The sequence below is a fragment of the Sphaerodactylus townsendi genome, linkage group LG15, assembly GCF_021028975.2.
Source record: "Sphaerodactylus townsendi isolate TG3544 linkage group LG15, MPM_Stown_v2.3, whole genome shotgun sequence".
NCBI classification, from domain to species: Eukaryota; Metazoa; Chordata; class Lepidosauria; order Squamata; family Sphaerodactylidae; genus Sphaerodactylus; species Sphaerodactylus townsendi.
The window spans coordinates 19,246,523-19,263,571 of record NC_059439.1 but is presented as its reverse complement, the minus strand read 5'-3'; the positions used below and the strand labels follow the sequence as shown (position 1 = coordinate 19,263,571).

At 47.2% G+C, this 17,049-nt stretch overlaps 1 protein-coding gene across 4 annotated transcripts in view; it reads left to right on the top strand.

Moving 5' to 3' along the window:
* Positions 1-13,961, top strand: part of SYT3 (synaptotagmin 3) — a 51,077-nt gene extending 37,116 nt beyond the window's left edge. For all 4 annotated transcript variants that reach the window (XM_048517920.1, XM_048517919.1, XM_048517921.1 and 1 more), the window contains exons 6-10: positions 5,348-5,468; positions 7,449-7,620; positions 9,518-9,647; positions 11,100-11,220; positions 12,224-13,961. In XM_048517920.1, coding sequence (XP_048373877.1) covers positions 5,348-5,468; positions 7,449-7,620; positions 9,518-9,647; positions 11,100-11,186 — 510 coding nt within the window. In that variant the 3' untranslated portion in view covers positions 11,187-11,220; positions 12,224-13,961. The remainder of the gene's footprint in view (positions 1-5,347; positions 5,469-7,448; positions 7,621-9,517; positions 9,648-11,099; positions 11,221-12,223) is intronic.
* Positions 13,962-17,049: the final 3,088 nt, after the last annotated feature.

The following is a 17,049-nucleotide window of genomic DNA, read 5'->3' as shown; positions in this document are numbered from 1 at the left end:
TCGATGGTTTGTTGGGTTTTTGGAAAACCTTCTTTGTTAAAAGCAAACCCTTCCTGGGAGCGTAAGAGAAGTCAGATGCTCCTTCCAAATAGCGAGGATTCTCCGATTTGCATTCATCATCCCCACTTGGGTGGAGACAGGTGCACTGGCGAATGAACATCCGCAAGGGAATGTTCTGCACGCTTTTCTCCATCCGTGTTTTTTTCCCCCTGCGCCACGCCACTGGAGTGCTTCCTGAGGTTTTTTGTTTTATTTTAATTGGTAATTGCTAAACTGCTAAAACTTTATAGTGCTGCAGCAGTTCCTGGGTGGTTTTTTTTTAATCCCTCAAAAAGCCCTCCAGTGGTGCAGCAGGGAAAAGGGGGAGGGGTCTGCAAATACACACAAATCTGCAAGCTTGTGTAACCTCAGCTTGTGGGTTCTGTGGGGCAGTACTTGGAAGGAGTTGCAAAGAACCAAATTTAAACAAAACAGTTTACTTTACTTAACAAATAACACTTTTAAAACATTTAACCTTTACACTTTGCAGTCCTGTTAAGTTTGCATTTTCAAGTCCTTATTTACAGTCTACTGATATTGCCAAGTCCAATTCTTCTTTGCTGGTGGTTGGTTTTGAAGACTTCTGAGGCTTGGTGAATGGGCTTCAAGATGATGAAGGTTCCCAGAAAACTCTCACCATTTACATACACAAAAACCCTGAAACAATAAATTCTAACATTTACAATATAGCAAAAAAATAAACTCCCTTCCCACTAGTTCCCCACAACATTGCAGTTACCTTAAACAAGGTGTTAAGGGCTTAATAAAATCAATCAAGGTCCCAGCCTGGTAGTCTCGCTTCCTCCAACCTCATGAGTTCTGCAGCATTCTACTTCATTTCAGACTCCACCCCTTTCTGGGTCATCCCATTCTGACACAGGGGTTACACTTGCATCGGATTTTGTTGCCCAAATGAGGTGTACAAAATTCCCTACGATTATCGGTACTGGAATTGAAATCTTTCCAAGTATTGCCGCACCTCAAAAAAAGGCAGATTGCAACGAGAATGTATATTGTAAAAATATATATTGCAACAATATGCTGGTAATCTGTCTTTTCTCTTTTAGACAAAATCAATTGTACGCCTTGAGACTTGGAAAACTGATTTTTATTCAGTGTTAGTAAACATTGTTCACATTTATTTATATATAAGATCTATATTCTACCCTTCTGTTTAAACAGCGAGCGTGTAGAACTCTTACAAGCAAACGTAACAAAAAGCAAGGTCCTTAAATTGGAGGAGGAGTCTTTAAAACACACCGAAAAAGATCATTTTGTTTCTGACTGAGCTAAACAAATTCCCGAACAGGTTGCTGCTGGCAATAGCTGTGGTTAAAAGGTTCTTATTTTGACGGGGAAATGGGGAAATGGGCAACAACGCCTTTTGAAAGCAACATTTTAAAAGCATTTTAAAAGCTCCTACGTGGTGCTGTCTACTTGCCAAGATGTGTGGCTCTGTGGCAGAGCATCTGCTTCGCATGCAAGACGCTGCGGGTTCAATTCCCCACTGTCTCCAGTTATAGGATCTGTGATGGCTGGCTACAGGAGAGACCTTTGCCTTCCTGGGGTTGCAGAGAGCCATTGCTCCTCAGAGAAGACAGTACTGACCTAGCTGAACCCGTGGTCCGATCCGGTGCGAGTTTCGTTTAAACGAAAGTCAGAAGCCTTCTTGCATTTCGTATTCTTGCCCAGTTAGATTTGGTGAGAATCTTTTGAAGAATCACAATATTCGGAAACACAGCCGGTCCCTGGCGTCCCTCCGGGTTAAAAATACGAAGTCAGGGGTTCGTTTTGCCTGTTGCTGTCGGGAGGAAGAAGAGAAACGTGGCAAGTGTTATCTTCTTCGGCAGGCTTGACGTCTGCAAGCCCTTTTCAACCCCTCCTGTGTTGTTGAGGTCTGTGTGTGTAAACCAGAAAGGCAGTTTCAAATGCGCAGGTATCGGTTTCCTGTGAGAAACAGGCTGCTGTGAAAACATTGCTTGGGGGGATTTTGGATTCATCAGTGGCCGAGCAAGAAGGCTGATTTACAATCCTGCTTCAGGTTTATGTGCAAGTGTGATTTCAGGCTAGTTTTTGGGCGGAAGACCGTAAGAGTGGCAAAGTGTATCATCAGGTGAAAGTGGCAGGCGTATGTGTCTGAGGTAAAACAATGGTGACAGATTGATTGGGTGCCTGCTCAGTCCTGCTTCCACCTTTCAGCCTGGCTTGCTAATTGAAATCCCTACCCTTCACTTTTAGTCCTGTTTTCAAGGAAAGCAATCATGTTCCTGGAAAAAAACCCCATATTTTTCCATTTAAAATGCTGATAGCATAAAAAGTCTGGTTCTAATTAGCATAGCCAAGAAGGAGTTAAACAATTGCATCTCCTTTCTAAGAGGTCAAGACCCGGAGACTTATGCCTACAGCAGGGGTCTGCAACCTGCGGCTCTCCAGATATGTATGGACTACAAATCCCATTAGCCCCTGCAAGCATGCTGGCAGGGGCTGATGGGATTTGTAGTCCATGGCCATCTGGAGAGCCGCAGGTTGCAGACCCTTGCCCTACAGTTTACCCCATGTAAACAAAATATCTTATCTTCAGCATGCCTTCTTTTAAAAATCCTATGTATTCTTCCATGTCAGACAAAAAATCAGAACATTTGGGCCAGTTGACAACACCCAAAGAAAACTGCTCTAGGGGGAGTAATACTCTGGTCCCTTCCGCACATGCAGAATAATGCACTTTCAATCCACTTTCAATGCAGTTTGCAGCTGGATTTTGCTGTGCAGAATAGCAAAATCCACTTGCAAACAATTGTGAAAGTGGATTGAAAGTGCATTATTCTGCATGTGCAGAAGGGGCCTCTGACTAAACTGGTGGTGGTGGTGGTGGTGGTGGTGGTTAAATTCAACTTAATAAACACCGGGCTCAGAGCAGTGTACAGGCAATAGATATCAGAATACAAAAAACATCGAATAATACAATTAAACTACATAAACCAATAAAAACAGTAGCAGCGATACAACCCACCCACAATTTGGTGGATGGTGTCCAGTTCTAACCCTGGGAGGGGACTGGCAGACAGCCAAAGAGAAACAGGTGGTACATGGGCATCAGGAATAATTAATATGAATGTAGTTATGAATATTCTGAATAAATCAGGTGTTTATTCCATATATTGATTTTTTAAAAATATAGTATTATTATTTCTTTATTTTTCATATTTATACCCCGCCCATCCCCGAAATGCTAAGGGCAGCCTGAAATCTGAAATAGGAGATGACATATATTTCCTTGTATTTGATGGACAATGTACTATGGATATTGGGTTTTTAATTTTCTTTTCTCGCATCAGTTGCTGATCTGCAGTTGTGTCCCGCTGTTGGATAATTACACGTCTTTAAAATCTTGTTCTCTTTGTAATGGGAACAGATGAACCAATTTGGGTAGACAAAATGACCAAGGAGCTGGACAAAATGACCAAGAAGGACATTATGCAAATATTACAATGATGGATATGCATTTTAATGAATGCGTTTTGGCAGGACGGGTGGTGGTGGTGGTGGTGAGCTGTACAGGTCTAGATTGTTTCGCATTGATGTAGCCCCAGAAAAGCCATTGACGGGAAATATCCTGTTTTCCACTCAGGGAGAATCTGTGTGTTCAGTAATGGCTCAGTAATGATTCTGTCATTTCTCCCCCCCCCCCCCCGAGCCCCCTTTGAGACCTTTGAGCTCCCCAAAAAGTTTTTACTGAGGACTTGCGTGGGCAAAAACTATGTGAGACTGGGGCTATAGTAAGGCATGGAATTGAGTGAGATGGATTGACAAAGGTGGCTAGATCCTGGTCAGGTGGAAGAAGAAGAGTTCAAATTTATACACCACTGCTGGGTGGGGTGGGAGCTAGGAGCAGCACACATCCCTTGCGCGTGCTCGGAGCCCCCTCCACAGTTCAAGCCGCGGGTCAGCAAGGAAAAGGGCAGAGCGCTACCTATAGAGCAGGTGGGAGGGGGATCAAGTAGTGTGAGTCCTCCCACATCCACACGCCTGTGCTACAACGACTAGAGCCAGCATGGTGTAGTGGTTAAGATCAGGTAGACTCTAATCTGGAGAACTGGGTTTGATTCCCCACTCCTCCACGTCAGCGGTGGACTCTAATCGGGTGAACTGGATTTCTTTCCTGCTCCTACATTCCTGCTGGGTGACCTTGGGCTAGTGATAGTTTATTCAGAACTTTCTCAGCCCCACCTACCTCTCAAGGAATCTGCTGTGGGGAGAGGAAGGGAAAGGAATTTGTAAGCTGCCTTGAGTCCCCTTAGAGAAAGGTGGGGTATAAATCTAAACTCTTCTCTTTGTCTTTTGTACCACTGGAAAAGGAAGGTAAGGTCCCTTTTGACCACCCAAAAATGATCACAAGTGGCAAGATGGTGTATAAATTTGACTCGTCGTGTTGACCGATGTAGCCAAGAAGACTGCCCATCTTGTCAAAGGCTTTCATGGCTGGATTCAACTGGTTGTAGTGGGTTTTCCACGCTGTGTGGCCATGGTCCGGTGGATCTTGTTCCTAACGTTTCGCCTGCATCTGTGGCTGGCATCTTTTATTTATTTATTTATTTATTAGATTTTTATACCGCCCTATCCCCGAGGGGCTCCGGGCGGTGTACAACAATAAACATAATAAAATGGCAAAATCTTTAAAAGCTGCGATAAAACAGTAAAAGCTAAATCTTATAAATACAATACAATAAAATACAATAAAAATACAATAATAAATATAATACAATAAAAATACAATAATATAAATGGCATCCAGCTGCTCTGTATTTGAAATCCTCTCCCCAAGAGGGAGGAATAGCAGGTCCCAGATGTAGAGGGCCATGAGGCAGAGGGCCATGAAAGGGGGATGCATCACAGAGGGAAGTCTGTTACACACTGTGTCCAGTGAGAAGGGAATGTTTTAGTGGGGTATAAATTTTTCATATCCCCAGGTGGGGAACCAATCAGTAAGTGTTTGGGTGGAACTTGCTATGCACAGGTGTGATTGAGTACACAATATATACCCCACTAAACATTCCCTTCTCACTAGACACAGTGTGTAACAGATTTCCTTCTGTGTGTAACAGACTTCCCTCTGTGATACACCTCTGAAGATGCCAGCCACAGATGCAGGCGAAACATTAGGAACAAGTCCCACCAGCCCACGGCCACGCAGCCTGGAAAACCCACCACAACCAACTGCCCATCTTGTTTCTCCTCCCCCAAAAACCTTTTCACAGTGGACCTATAAGTATCTCAATTAAGCTTCTGTGTCTTTTTTCATCTCTCATAGGAAAAAGCAGATCTGGGGGAACTGAACTTCTCCCTCTGTTACCTGCCCACCGCTGGGCGCCTCACCGTCACGATCATCAAGGCCACCAACCTGAAAGCCATGGACCTGACCGGCTTCTCCGGTGAGCAAAGAGGGAAATGTGCACGTCAGGGGGGATTGTGTGTTTTGATGAGAAGTTGGCCTCTTGGGATGAGCATCAAACGGCGGGAGGGCTCCAGTAGTAGTTGGCCAAGGGACATCACAGTTTGGTAAGGCATTGGGGCCTGTCTTAATCCCATGCGAGCGTGGAATTATGGCAGCATATCTTCGTCTGCTGATTAATCCCACCCAGAGGAGAGCCTTGGCTACTGCAAGATGTAATGTGCTGCCATCAGCTCTGCTGGAGGGAAGATTTAAGAATATGGAACGTTCTAAAAGAGTTTGTTCATGTGATATGACTACGGTTGAAACACTTGACCATTCTTTGTTTCTATGCCCTAAATACAATAAGATACGCATGAAATACATGAATTCCATTTTCTTGCAATGTTCTCAGTGGCATGAGTGTTATAAGATACCCAACCTCCTGAACAGCTCTGATGTGCTCTTTTGTGAAACTGTTGCAAATTTTATACTGGAAATTAGTAATTTTAACTGTATTTCTTAACCTTGTTTTGTTTTAAAATTTTGTCCTGTTTTATATGCCAATAAAGCAGGGGTAGGGAACCTTTAACACTCAAAGAGCCATTTGGACCTGTTTTCCACAGGAAAAGAAAACACTTGGAACCGCAAATAATTTTTGACATTTAAAATAAAGATAACACTAAATATATAGGGGTTTTTTTTACCTTTTACTCCACTCATTCTGAGAAGCGCATGGATGCGCCTGCAGGGCAGGCAAGGATGAAGCCAGCGGCTCGGCCTTGCTGGCCACCGGGAAAGTGCCCGCCCCGCTCCAACGGGGCGGGTGAGAGGGGAAGCCCGCGGCGCGGCCCAGCCGACCATGGGCAGTTAGTGCTCCCACCCTGCTGCCTGCAGGGCGGGCAAGGATGGGGCTGGCGGCTCGGCTCATGGAGCCACAGTGCAAGGGCAGAAGAGTCTCATGTGGCTCTTGAGCCGCAGGTTCCCTACCCCTGCAATAAAGGCTTGTGTTGTGTGTTGTGCATTGGGGCCTGTGGGGAGGAAACAGATAAGGAAGATGGGGAGTGAAATTAGTGAATGCCAGGAACCAGGCCAGAGGCAGGGAATTGGTTGAGTGGGTGGAACCCACATGGAGCAAGGGAAACGCTGGGGACTTGCACTTGTTGTGGGCTGATCTCCTGAGACAGGATCAGGACCCATCATTAAGAAGAACTCGTCATGGGTGGGGCACAGAAGATGATTGGTAAAATGGACTTAAGCCACTTCAGGCCACGGTTTGGTTGGTGGCCCCATTTTTTAATGTTCCCCATGTCGAAAGGGATGTCATGTCGAAGAGGGAGCAAGCTTGTTTTCCGCTGCCTCAGAGACTAGGACACGGAGCAATGGATTCAAGGGGCAGGAAAAGAGATTCCACCAAAACATGAGGAAGAACTTTCTGACCGCCAAGGCTGTTCGATAGTGGAATTCACTGCCTCGGAGAGTGGTGGAGTCTCCTTCTTTAAAGGTTTTTAAAGAGAGGCTCGATGAACATATGTCGGGAGTGCTTTGGTTGTCTGTTCTTGCAGGGCAGGGGGTTGGCCTTGATGGCCCAACTCTATGATTCTATGAAAGCTTCTTGGAAACAGAAGACCAGACAAGTACAGGGATTGACGTCCATTTTAAAATAAACTATTGTTATTTGCAACGTTTATATCCCACCTTTCTGCCCAACCGGAGCCACCAAACTTGTGATCTCCCTCATCTCCAGACTGGAATTGGTGATGGAGGAAGTCGGCTGCCTCTGCTAGCCAACCATAGTCCAAGTTCTCCAAAGGCCCATACTTCCTCCAGTTGCCTAGCAACCAAAAGCTCCATGCATATCTTGAGCCAATAGGCCAATCTGCTTCTGTGGTATTGATACTCACAGGTAGGGATGGTGAGAAGCATAGGCCCAGGCAGGCCTGCGCTCTGTAATCCAGACCCTTTTCCCACCTCTCTTTAGATCCCTACGTTAAGGCATCCCTCATGTGTGAAGGGAGGAGGCTGAAGAAGCGCAAGACGTCCATCAAGAAGAACACGCTCAACCCCACTTACAATGAGGCCCTTGTCTTTGACATCCCCCAGGACAGCATGGAGCACGTCAGCATCACGTTGGCGGTCATGGATTATGATTGGTGAGTCGCACAAGAGTGCCATGCCTCCCTCAATCAGCAGTGACCGGACAGGGGTCCCCAACGTGTGGAATGGTGCGTGAATACTTGACCCCGGCCACGTTGCAGAGAAGGACCGGTGGTGTTCCGCAACAAATGTCCTTCAAATAGTGTCAGTCCATGAGGACCCTTGGATGCTGGCCTTCCAAGAGGATCCCAAAATCGCCCTGAAATCAGAATGAAGGTCAAAATGAGATTCCCAGACTTGCTGAGAAGAGGGGGGGGGGTGGATCTGGTGAATGCAGGAAGCTTTGGACAAGGGAGAGGCGGAGACCTGGAACATCTGACATAATATTCAAAGTATTTGCTAACATACATGCAGAGCTGAACTGGAGGCAAATGAGGGAGGGTTTTGAATTGCATGAGAAGACCCACCCCCCACTGTCCAAGTCTACCAACCACAAACTGGAGCCGGAGTGGTGTAGTGGTTAGGGTGCTTGACCAGGTTGGGTAGACCTGGATTCAGAAGAAGAGTTTGGGTTTGTACCTCGCCTTTCTCTCCTGAAATGGAACTCAAGGTGGCTGACAAGCTCCTTTCCTTTCCTCTCCCCATAACAGACACCTTGTGAGGTAGGTGGGGCTGAGAGACTTCTGAGAGAAGTGTGACTAGCCCAGGGTCATGCAGCAGGAATGTAGGAGTGGGGAAACACATCTGGTGTACCAGATAAAAGTCCACCGCTCACGTGGAGGAGTGGAGAATCAAACCTGGTTCTCCAGATGAGAGTCCACCTGCTCTTAACTGCTATACCACACTGGCTCAAATCCCTGCTCAACCATTGACTGGACTGAGTCGCTTTGGGCCACTCTCTCAGGTGGATTCCGCTTGGCCAAAAGCAGCGGTGTGAAAACGATGCGGAAACAATGTAAAATCGTTTAAAACAGCGTGAAAGGATTTACACTGTTTTCACACCACTGTTTATGGCCCATGCGGAATCCACCTCTCTCTCTCTTTCTTTCTTTCTTTCTCTCTCTCTCTCTCTCTCTCTCTCTCTGTATGTGCTAGGATTGTCATGGGGATAAAAAAATGAGAAAAGAGTGCATACTTCCTTGAGATCCTTGAGAGAAGGGTAGTATCAAAATAAACGCCATAAATTAAATGCGGGCATATTGCAAAACAGGCCTCATTTATTCTGAGAGTCAGCTTGGTATACTGGGTAGAGTGTCAGACTAGGACCGTGGTGGCGAACTCCAGATGTTATGGACTACAATTCCCATCAGCCCCTGCCAGCATCATGCTGGCAGGGGCTGATGGGAACTGTAGTCCATAACATCTGGAGTGCCAAAGGTTCACCACCACTGGACTAGGATGTGGGAAACTCGGGTTCGAATTTTCATTCTGCCATGGAATCTTGCTGGGTGATCTTGGGCCAATCACAAACTCTCAACATGACCCCTCTCACAAAGCTGTTGTGAGGATAAAATGGAGAAGGATGGAATTTTGTACGCTACCTCGGGTTCCTGAAGAGGAAGAGTTTGGATTTATATCCCCCTTTTCTCTCCTGTAAGGAGATTCAAAGGGGCTTACAATCGCCCTTCCCTTCCCTCCACCCACAACAAACACCTGTGAGGTGGGTGAGGCTGAGAGAGCTCCGAAGATCTGTGACTAGCCCAAGGTCACCCAGCTGGCATGTGTTGGAGTGTGCAGGTTAATCTGGTCCACCAGGTAAGCCTCCACAGCTCAAATGGCCGAGTGGGGAATCAAACCTGGTTTTCCAGATTTAAAAAGTGGGCTATGAATGAAGCACGTATAGGGTTTTTTTAAGCTTTAAGTTTTAAGCTTTACGTTTTGAAGCTCTGCCTGCTCTTCCTCTTCTTGTTCTTTGTGGGGGATCAGCAGCTAAAATGATATTTATGTCCACAGCATCGGGCACAATGAAGTCATCGGGATGTGCCAAGTGGGCAGCAATGCCGACGCGCCGGGAAGAGACCACTGGGCCGAGATGCTGGCAAATCCACGTAAACCCATCGAACACTGGCATCAGCTAGTGGAGGTGAGCAGGCTTAGAAGGGAAGATAGTTTCTACATCAGGAAAGCTTTAAGTGGGGAACAGCACCAGCAGAGACCTTGAGCCATAGTGGTTGGATGAGAACTGGGTGCTAAGGTGAGAATTCCCAACTGACCAGGCAATAAACAATCCCTTTAATAGATGCTGCATGTGTTGAAATGGGCAGCTGATTTTTTCCCCCTCCATGCAGGTAAATAACATCTCCTTAAAATAGCTGCCAATCAAACTAACATGGGAAGGGACAACTGAAAGGGCCAGTTAAAATTGGTAACCCTAGCTAGGCTTGCTGCAGAAATTCTGCATTAGAAACTTAGGCCCTTTCCACACATGCAGAATAATGCATTTTCAATCCACTTTCACAATCGTTTTAAAGTGGGATATGCTATTCAAAGTACATTGAAAGTGGATTAAAAGTGAATTATTCTGCACGTCCGGAAGGGACCATAGATGTGATTTAATGCTCCACAGTGTTGTCTTCTGTTACTTAAAACAAACCACACTGTTGTAGCCTGTTATTTGAAAGGCTTGAGCCAGTCTTCCACAAAATCAGTCCCTTACGCGGTAAGGATGGTTTTCAGCCAAACTAGTCAATCCCCTGTGGGAAAAGGGTGCTCTGATAATGAGACCAAACTCCTGCTGTTCAAAATAAGCGGACAAATAAATAAAAGTAGAAGTTTCCTTTTATTAACACGGTCAGTGGGATGGATCTCCTGTTGCATTTAATCATGCCCAGTTCCCCTTATTAGAGACCTCACTCCAGTAGAAGCTTTTTGAGGGTAGCCATTGGGGCCCCTGCCCCTCTTTTCCATCCCCAGATAAGCAAGTTGGATCCCACCCGATACAATCTAGGAATGTGTTTTTTTAGTTAATATTGTCTTGGGACTTTAAAAAAACTTTACATTCCAAAGGACACAAAAAGAATAACAGAAAAACAAAGTAAATTTCAGTAATTACTGCCAGTTTCACCTGCACCGAGTATTAACAGTAAAAATAAATACATTACGCTTGCTCTTTGACAACCTAGGCCAAATTGGATCTTTAAAGCTACTGCTAATAGAAGTCACACTTTTCTCTACTGGATCTCATTTTAACGATCTCTAAGCTTCAAAAACACCGATTTATTTTTTTTCCTGTTTTATCCACATAATTTAAGACAATTGTCCAAAAACTGAACTGAGTGTGTTTCCTTTAAGTAACGAAGTTAGTTTGGCCATCTCCGCCAACTATGACACCTTCACCCGCCAGTCTTTAATTGTAGGTATAGCTGGAATTTCCCTTTTCTGTGCACAGGGTATTTTTGCTTCTGGTCTCAACCTAGCAACTGTTTGTGGGTCCCCAGTTAGGGCTTTTTGGTTCCAGAGAAAGATCTGAAGTTGGCTGAGGGAGCTTTTAGGGATCTTGTAGAGGCTTGATGACCTTCTGCTCTCTCATATCCAGGAGAAGACTTTGAACATCTACATCAACAAGAACCCTCCAGCACGGGACAAGCCGAGCATCGTAGTTGAAAGTGTTCATTCCGATTAAGGCCATTGTCTCCAGCCCTTCGTCACCAGGGACTGTGAGTTCTTTGGGTAGCGTGGGAGGCACACACCCAAAACACACCTAAAGAGCCAGCGTGGTGCAGTGGTTAAGAGCAGGTGCACTCTAATCTGGAGAACCGGGTTTGATTCCCCGCTCTGCCACTTGAGCTGTGGAGGCTTATCTGGTGAACCAGATTAGCTTGTGCACTCCAACACATGCCAGTTGGGTGACCTTGGGCTAGTCATGGAACTCTCTCAACCCCACTCACGGAGCTCTCTCAACCCCACCCACCTCACGGGGTGTTTGTTGTGGGGGGGGGGGAGATTGTAAGCTCCTTTGAGTCTCCTTACAGGAGAGAAAGGGGAGGTATAAATCCAAACTCTTCTCTTCCAAAATGTTGGACACAGCTTGGCCAGTTTTGACCCACGCTCCTTCACTTTGGCAGGGTCTGGCTTTATGCACAAACAAAAATCACCTTGCAGTGAAAACGACTGTATTCTCAGGCTCACCACAATTTGTTGTTAATATCTGTCCTTGGGTTACCGTAACAGAATGTGGAGGGGGGGAGGGGGTACCCTGGTGCCCTGCGTTTGGACTGACTTGCAGTTCCCCCAGTGAACACCTGAGGGAGTCAGAGATTGCAGGAACCGCTGCTTCTCCATTTGGTCTCTCGGAAGGCAGCTTTGCGGGGGCTGGTCTCATTCTGGCCCCTCCCGCACATGCCGAATAGTGCACTTTCACGCCACTTTCACCATTGTTTGCAAGTGGATTTTGCCATTCCGCACTGCTGCAAAGTGCATTGGAAGTGGATTGAAAGTGCATTGTTCTGCATGTGCGGAAGGGGCCTCTGCAGTGTGAAAGAGAGAGATGGGGGAGATCTATTTTGGCCACCGAAACTGCTATGCTGGGGTGCATGGGTCTTGCAGAGACAAAAACCATGGGGAGGGGGGGAGAGCCTCTTTCTGTCCCCTTTTGGGAGAAAAGTGGGGTGTAAAGAAAGGGACAGCTTGGAAATAATTGTCTTTTTCTTTTTTTCCAAGGGAACGGTGATGCGCGCTCAGCGTTTTCTGGACTGTTTGTTTCCTCCGACTCACCCCTCAGGACTGCTGGCAGGGGGGTTGTCGGAGGGTGGAAAAACAAGCCCTCTTTTCTCAATCTCCATCTCCTCCCCCTCCTTCGCCGCCGCTGCTGGTGGGAAGCTGCTGCCTGATGCATCTTTTTCAAAGCCATAAAGGCAGCCAGTTGAGGTGTCTTGGAATGCGGGGAGGGGAGGATCGTGGCTCAGGGGGTGGGTCTAGAGCGGAAGGGACACCCCCTTCCCCCGCAAAACACACACACCGTCCTTAGTCCTTCTACATGAATTGGTTGTTCAGTTGTGTGTGTGTGGGGGGGTGACCTTTTCTGACATGCATGCTTTGGAGTCTGTTGTGAAAGACGGGTGGGAACGGCACTTAGGGGGTGTCCCCTTTTCTGGCAGAGGTCTCGGGACTTCGGCAGCCGCAGGGCAGGTCAGTTTAACCCAACAGAGGCTGTGTTTTGGACGTTCTGTCTGTCACGGAACTGTTAAAAGCTAGAGAGCTTCCACCTAGGTGAGAACTTTTGCCTCGACCAGCGTTTGGGCTTCTAGCTGCGAATTTCGAACAGCGTGACTGTCCTGTAACAGCTACCGTGGGCCTCTGCTTTGAGGGGAGATCCTGGACTCTCTCTTTCCTGTCTCAGTGCCCTTCTTGGGGGATTGGGACTATTCCTCCTGCTGCCAGATCCGGCGGAGGATCCTCTGTTTTGCGCCAGGATGCATGCAGGACCCTTTTGCCTCAGTCTGCATGACCTTCCAAGCCGAGAGGAGGAAGGAGGAGACAGGGAACCAACCGCTCGACTTCCATCGCTCACCACCGTGCCCAAAAGGGACAACCTTAGGCCTGCCGAAAGACAGCCCAGGGGCGGGGCGGGGCGGGCTGCTTTGGTGTTTACCCCATGACTTGAGAATCACCGTGGAATTTCTTGCAACGAATCCGGGAGGGATCGCGGCCCGGAGGAGCCCACACGAACAATGCCCCTTTCCTAGTTACAGGCGGATTTAGGCCTCCCTCCAATATAGTGAGCTGACTCTGGACTCTTTTGTTTGTACGTGTGTGTGTGTGTGTGTGTGTTCAGTGTATGGGGGTAACCGTCTGTTTCTTCTCTCTACCCCCCGCTCCCCTTTCTAAACCTAGATTATTTTGTTTCGTCTGTGGTCTGCATGGTTCCCCTCCACCCGGTTTGGGTGGCAGGTGGTGGTTCCCAGCTATCGGCGGGAAGAGCGCTTCTTCAGAGAACCCAGGTGTCCTAGTTCCGATAAAAGTCCCACCTGTGTGTGTGTCTCTCTCCCCCAACTGACCCTCTCCCCCCCGCAGTTTCTTCTCATTTGGAATGTCCATTTTGTTTACGTCCCCCTCCTGGCCAAACGCACGTCCGTTTGTCACTCTGTCTTTGTCTGTCCTGGTTTTTTGAGATTTTGTCCTGTTGATGGTTGGTTTGGTTGTTTTTTAATTAAACGAAAAGGTGTGGGAAACGAAAACGAACAGGAAGAAAAAAAAATTGCCCTGCTTCCTAAACCTCTGTCCCCCTTTTTTTGGAAAAGCCATATACCTCCCCTCACCGCTTGGGGGAGTTACAGCTCCCCAGCGTTCGGGGTGAGGAGGAGGGGGCCGGACAGGGTTCTCTCTTTGCAATAGGTTTGGAACTTGAAGCCGCTGCTAAAAACAAAAGTGACATCAATAAAACTGGACAAAAACACAATCGGTTGGGCATCTGTGGGGCTTGGAAACGTGTTAATGATCGAAGTAAGCGCCTGGCGGGATGGGGTTTGCCTGATGGTCCACGTGAATGAGGACTTGCCTCTCTCAAAAACACCTGGCCCGCCGTTTTCAACTACAGAGATCAGTCCTTAGAGCAGACACAATCTCAAGCAAGAGAAGATGGTATAGAAGAAGAAGAAGAGTTTGGATTTATATCCCCCCTTTCTCTCCTGCAGTAGTCTCAAAGGGGCTTACAATCTCCTTGCCCTTCCCCCCTCACAACAAACACCCTGTGAGGTAGGTGGGGCTGAGAGAGCTCCGAGAAGCTGTAACTAGCCCAAGGTCACCCAGCTGGCGTGTGTGGGAGTGCACAGGCTCATCTGAATTCCCCAGATAAGCCTCCACAGCTCAGGCGGCAGAGCGGGGAATCAAACCCGGTTCCTGCAGATTAGATACACGAGCTCTTAACCTCCTACGCCGCTGCTGCTCCTCGGCTGGCTAAATCTCACTGTAATAGCTGCAGTTATCCAGTCGCCTGGGAGAGGACGTGCCTGGGATTGACCAGATAGGAAAAGGTAGGGGTAGGGGTTAGAGGGGAAACAGCAGGTTCTTTGCAGCCTGCTGAGATCCTGGAGGAGAAAACACCAAATCCACTTACTTAGCCGGTAAGAAGACTAGGATCCTTGGGTTTCTCAGGAACAAACTGACACCAGCCAGGATTGTTACATTTTGGAGATTGAAGACTGGTCACGCCTTGTGCAAAGCACTAACCAACTCTGGCGTGAATGCATAATAGAAGATTAGGACCTTCTCATCACAAATTGTTTTCAATATATCCTGCCCCCAAATGCTACATTTTTCCCCCTTTTAATTCTGCACTTTCCCCCTCAGTTTGGTTCTGGAAAGTTTTCCCTTCATTTTTCCTTTGTGGTTTTCCAATGCTTTTTCGACGAGTTTTTTAAAAATCTGTTTTTGAGCCAGTTTCTCCTGAACTTGCGATCATGTTGAAACGGTCCTTATTTCTCCACCCTGCCAAACACTTGGTCCTTAGCTCCCCCTTAATGTAGTAGGCGCAAGCCAGATCATTGTACCAGCTTCATCTTGAATGAGCCATGTAAGGTTAAGGTGAAGAGACACTGTGTCAGCTCAGTTAACAGTGTGTGAAATTGACAAGGGAAGTTGCTTTTGCAGGAGGAAATTGACAAAGGATGCTGTAGCAGCTACCATCGGGTCCTACAGCTTTATTTTGGCTAGGAAACTTTTTTTTTTAAGCCAGGAGGTGCTACATATTTCTGTTCCTTTAGATAATGGCACCTGCTCCAGTGGGCCCTTCCTTTCATCATGTGCCAACACCTGGCCCTTACCTATACGCTGCGTAGTTGCCCAACCTCCCTTTCAGCCATTTTCTCTTCCCTCTCCTCCATTTTCTTTTTGTCATATTGAACTAGCGATATAACCCTGTTAGCAGAGATACAAACTAGCATGGATTGGATTAGCTTTGACGATTGCTTATCAAACTCTCGACGAAAGGTTAGGGCAGAGCGATTTTGAAGCGGGGGGCAACTGAAAAGAGTACTGGGAGTAATCCTTGCACATAATCGAGGACTGCCACAGTTACAATTGTGGATTATTTCAGTTCAAATGGGCCCACAAATGTGATTCCTTGTCTATGGGGAGGGAGGGAGGGATGCTATGTGTTTCTGTTCCTTCAGGTAATGGTGCTTACTCCAGGAGTTGTTTTGCCTTCCATTTTGGGTTGGCAGTTCTCAAAAATAGAAACGGAGGCTGAGGCGTTTTTGAATTGCTACTTCAAAATGTAACTGCGCAGTAACACTGGAGCACCTGTGTAAAAGGAAAAAATGGGTGGGGAAGGTTGTTCTTCGGCATCACAGATGGCATTCCACCACTACCAGTCAAAATACGTTTCCCACCATGTGGAATAAACACAACTGAAGAGACGGGGTGGGTGGGACCCAAAGCAGTGGAGGGTGTGTGTGTGAATGATTACACAGAAGATTTTTCCAAGACAGAAGACTTGAACACTGGGAAAATCTGTGGTAAGCTGTGTGTGCGGAAGAGGCCTCAAACTTGAGGTAACGGCTCTAAACCATAGATCCTCAGACACCCTTTTCATCTTGCCCAAGATATGTGAGGGGGCCGCATAGAAGATGTTGAGCGCTCCCCCCCCCCCCCCCCGTCAGCCCAACCCCTGTAAAATCCCGGAAGACGCAAAAGAGCGAGCGTATGCTAACCAACTTCAGCAGATGCTGCAGGCACAAACGGCTCAGTTGCAGTATCAGCATGTAGACTGGCTCGACTTTCCTTTGGGGGAGGGAATACAGGAAAATGAGGTTTCTAGGTCTCGTCGCCACCGAGAATAGATGAAAACCTGCGAGCAACGATCCATCTCAGAATTCAGAGAATCTGGATGTGGCTTTGACGGTTCGTCCAGTTCCGTAGCCTCACCCTGGGATCCCTACAAGCCGCTGATTCATTTTCTAAGTCCCCTGATTCTGAACCCTGGAAGCAGAGTCCAACCAGGAAAATGTCCTTATTTCTGAGGATCGTTAGGCCAGAAGCAGAGTTTTCGAAGTCACAGACAACACCCACCATGGGACAGCAATAACTCTCCTGTTTGCTCTTCCATCACATTTACAAGGCCTCTGTTTATATTCTACTGATGCAGCCTGCCAAGCACCGCAACGCCAATCAATTTGCAGCGCAGTCTTTTTGATTGTCACCGACAGTTCATATATCCAGAACTCCTGGTTTCTGCCCTGCCAGTTATAAGCGGGCTGCACATCTCCTTCCATTCCTGAATTCCCAAGAGTCCTGGCTCTCTGTACAAAAGTTAGACCACCCGTTACCTTTTTTTGTCACGAATAAACTATAATTTTAAATTTTAAAAAAGAATTCAGGCGACCCATTCCCAATAACTAATGGTGAACAAGGTTGCCTGGAAGTTGCTATTGCAGGCAGAATCCATGTCTCACATACCATTCCTTCCAGAGCTGTAGCGAGGCGGAACTGCGCCCGAGACAAGCATGCACCCTACGCCCCTGCCCACGCCACTACCACGCCACCACCAG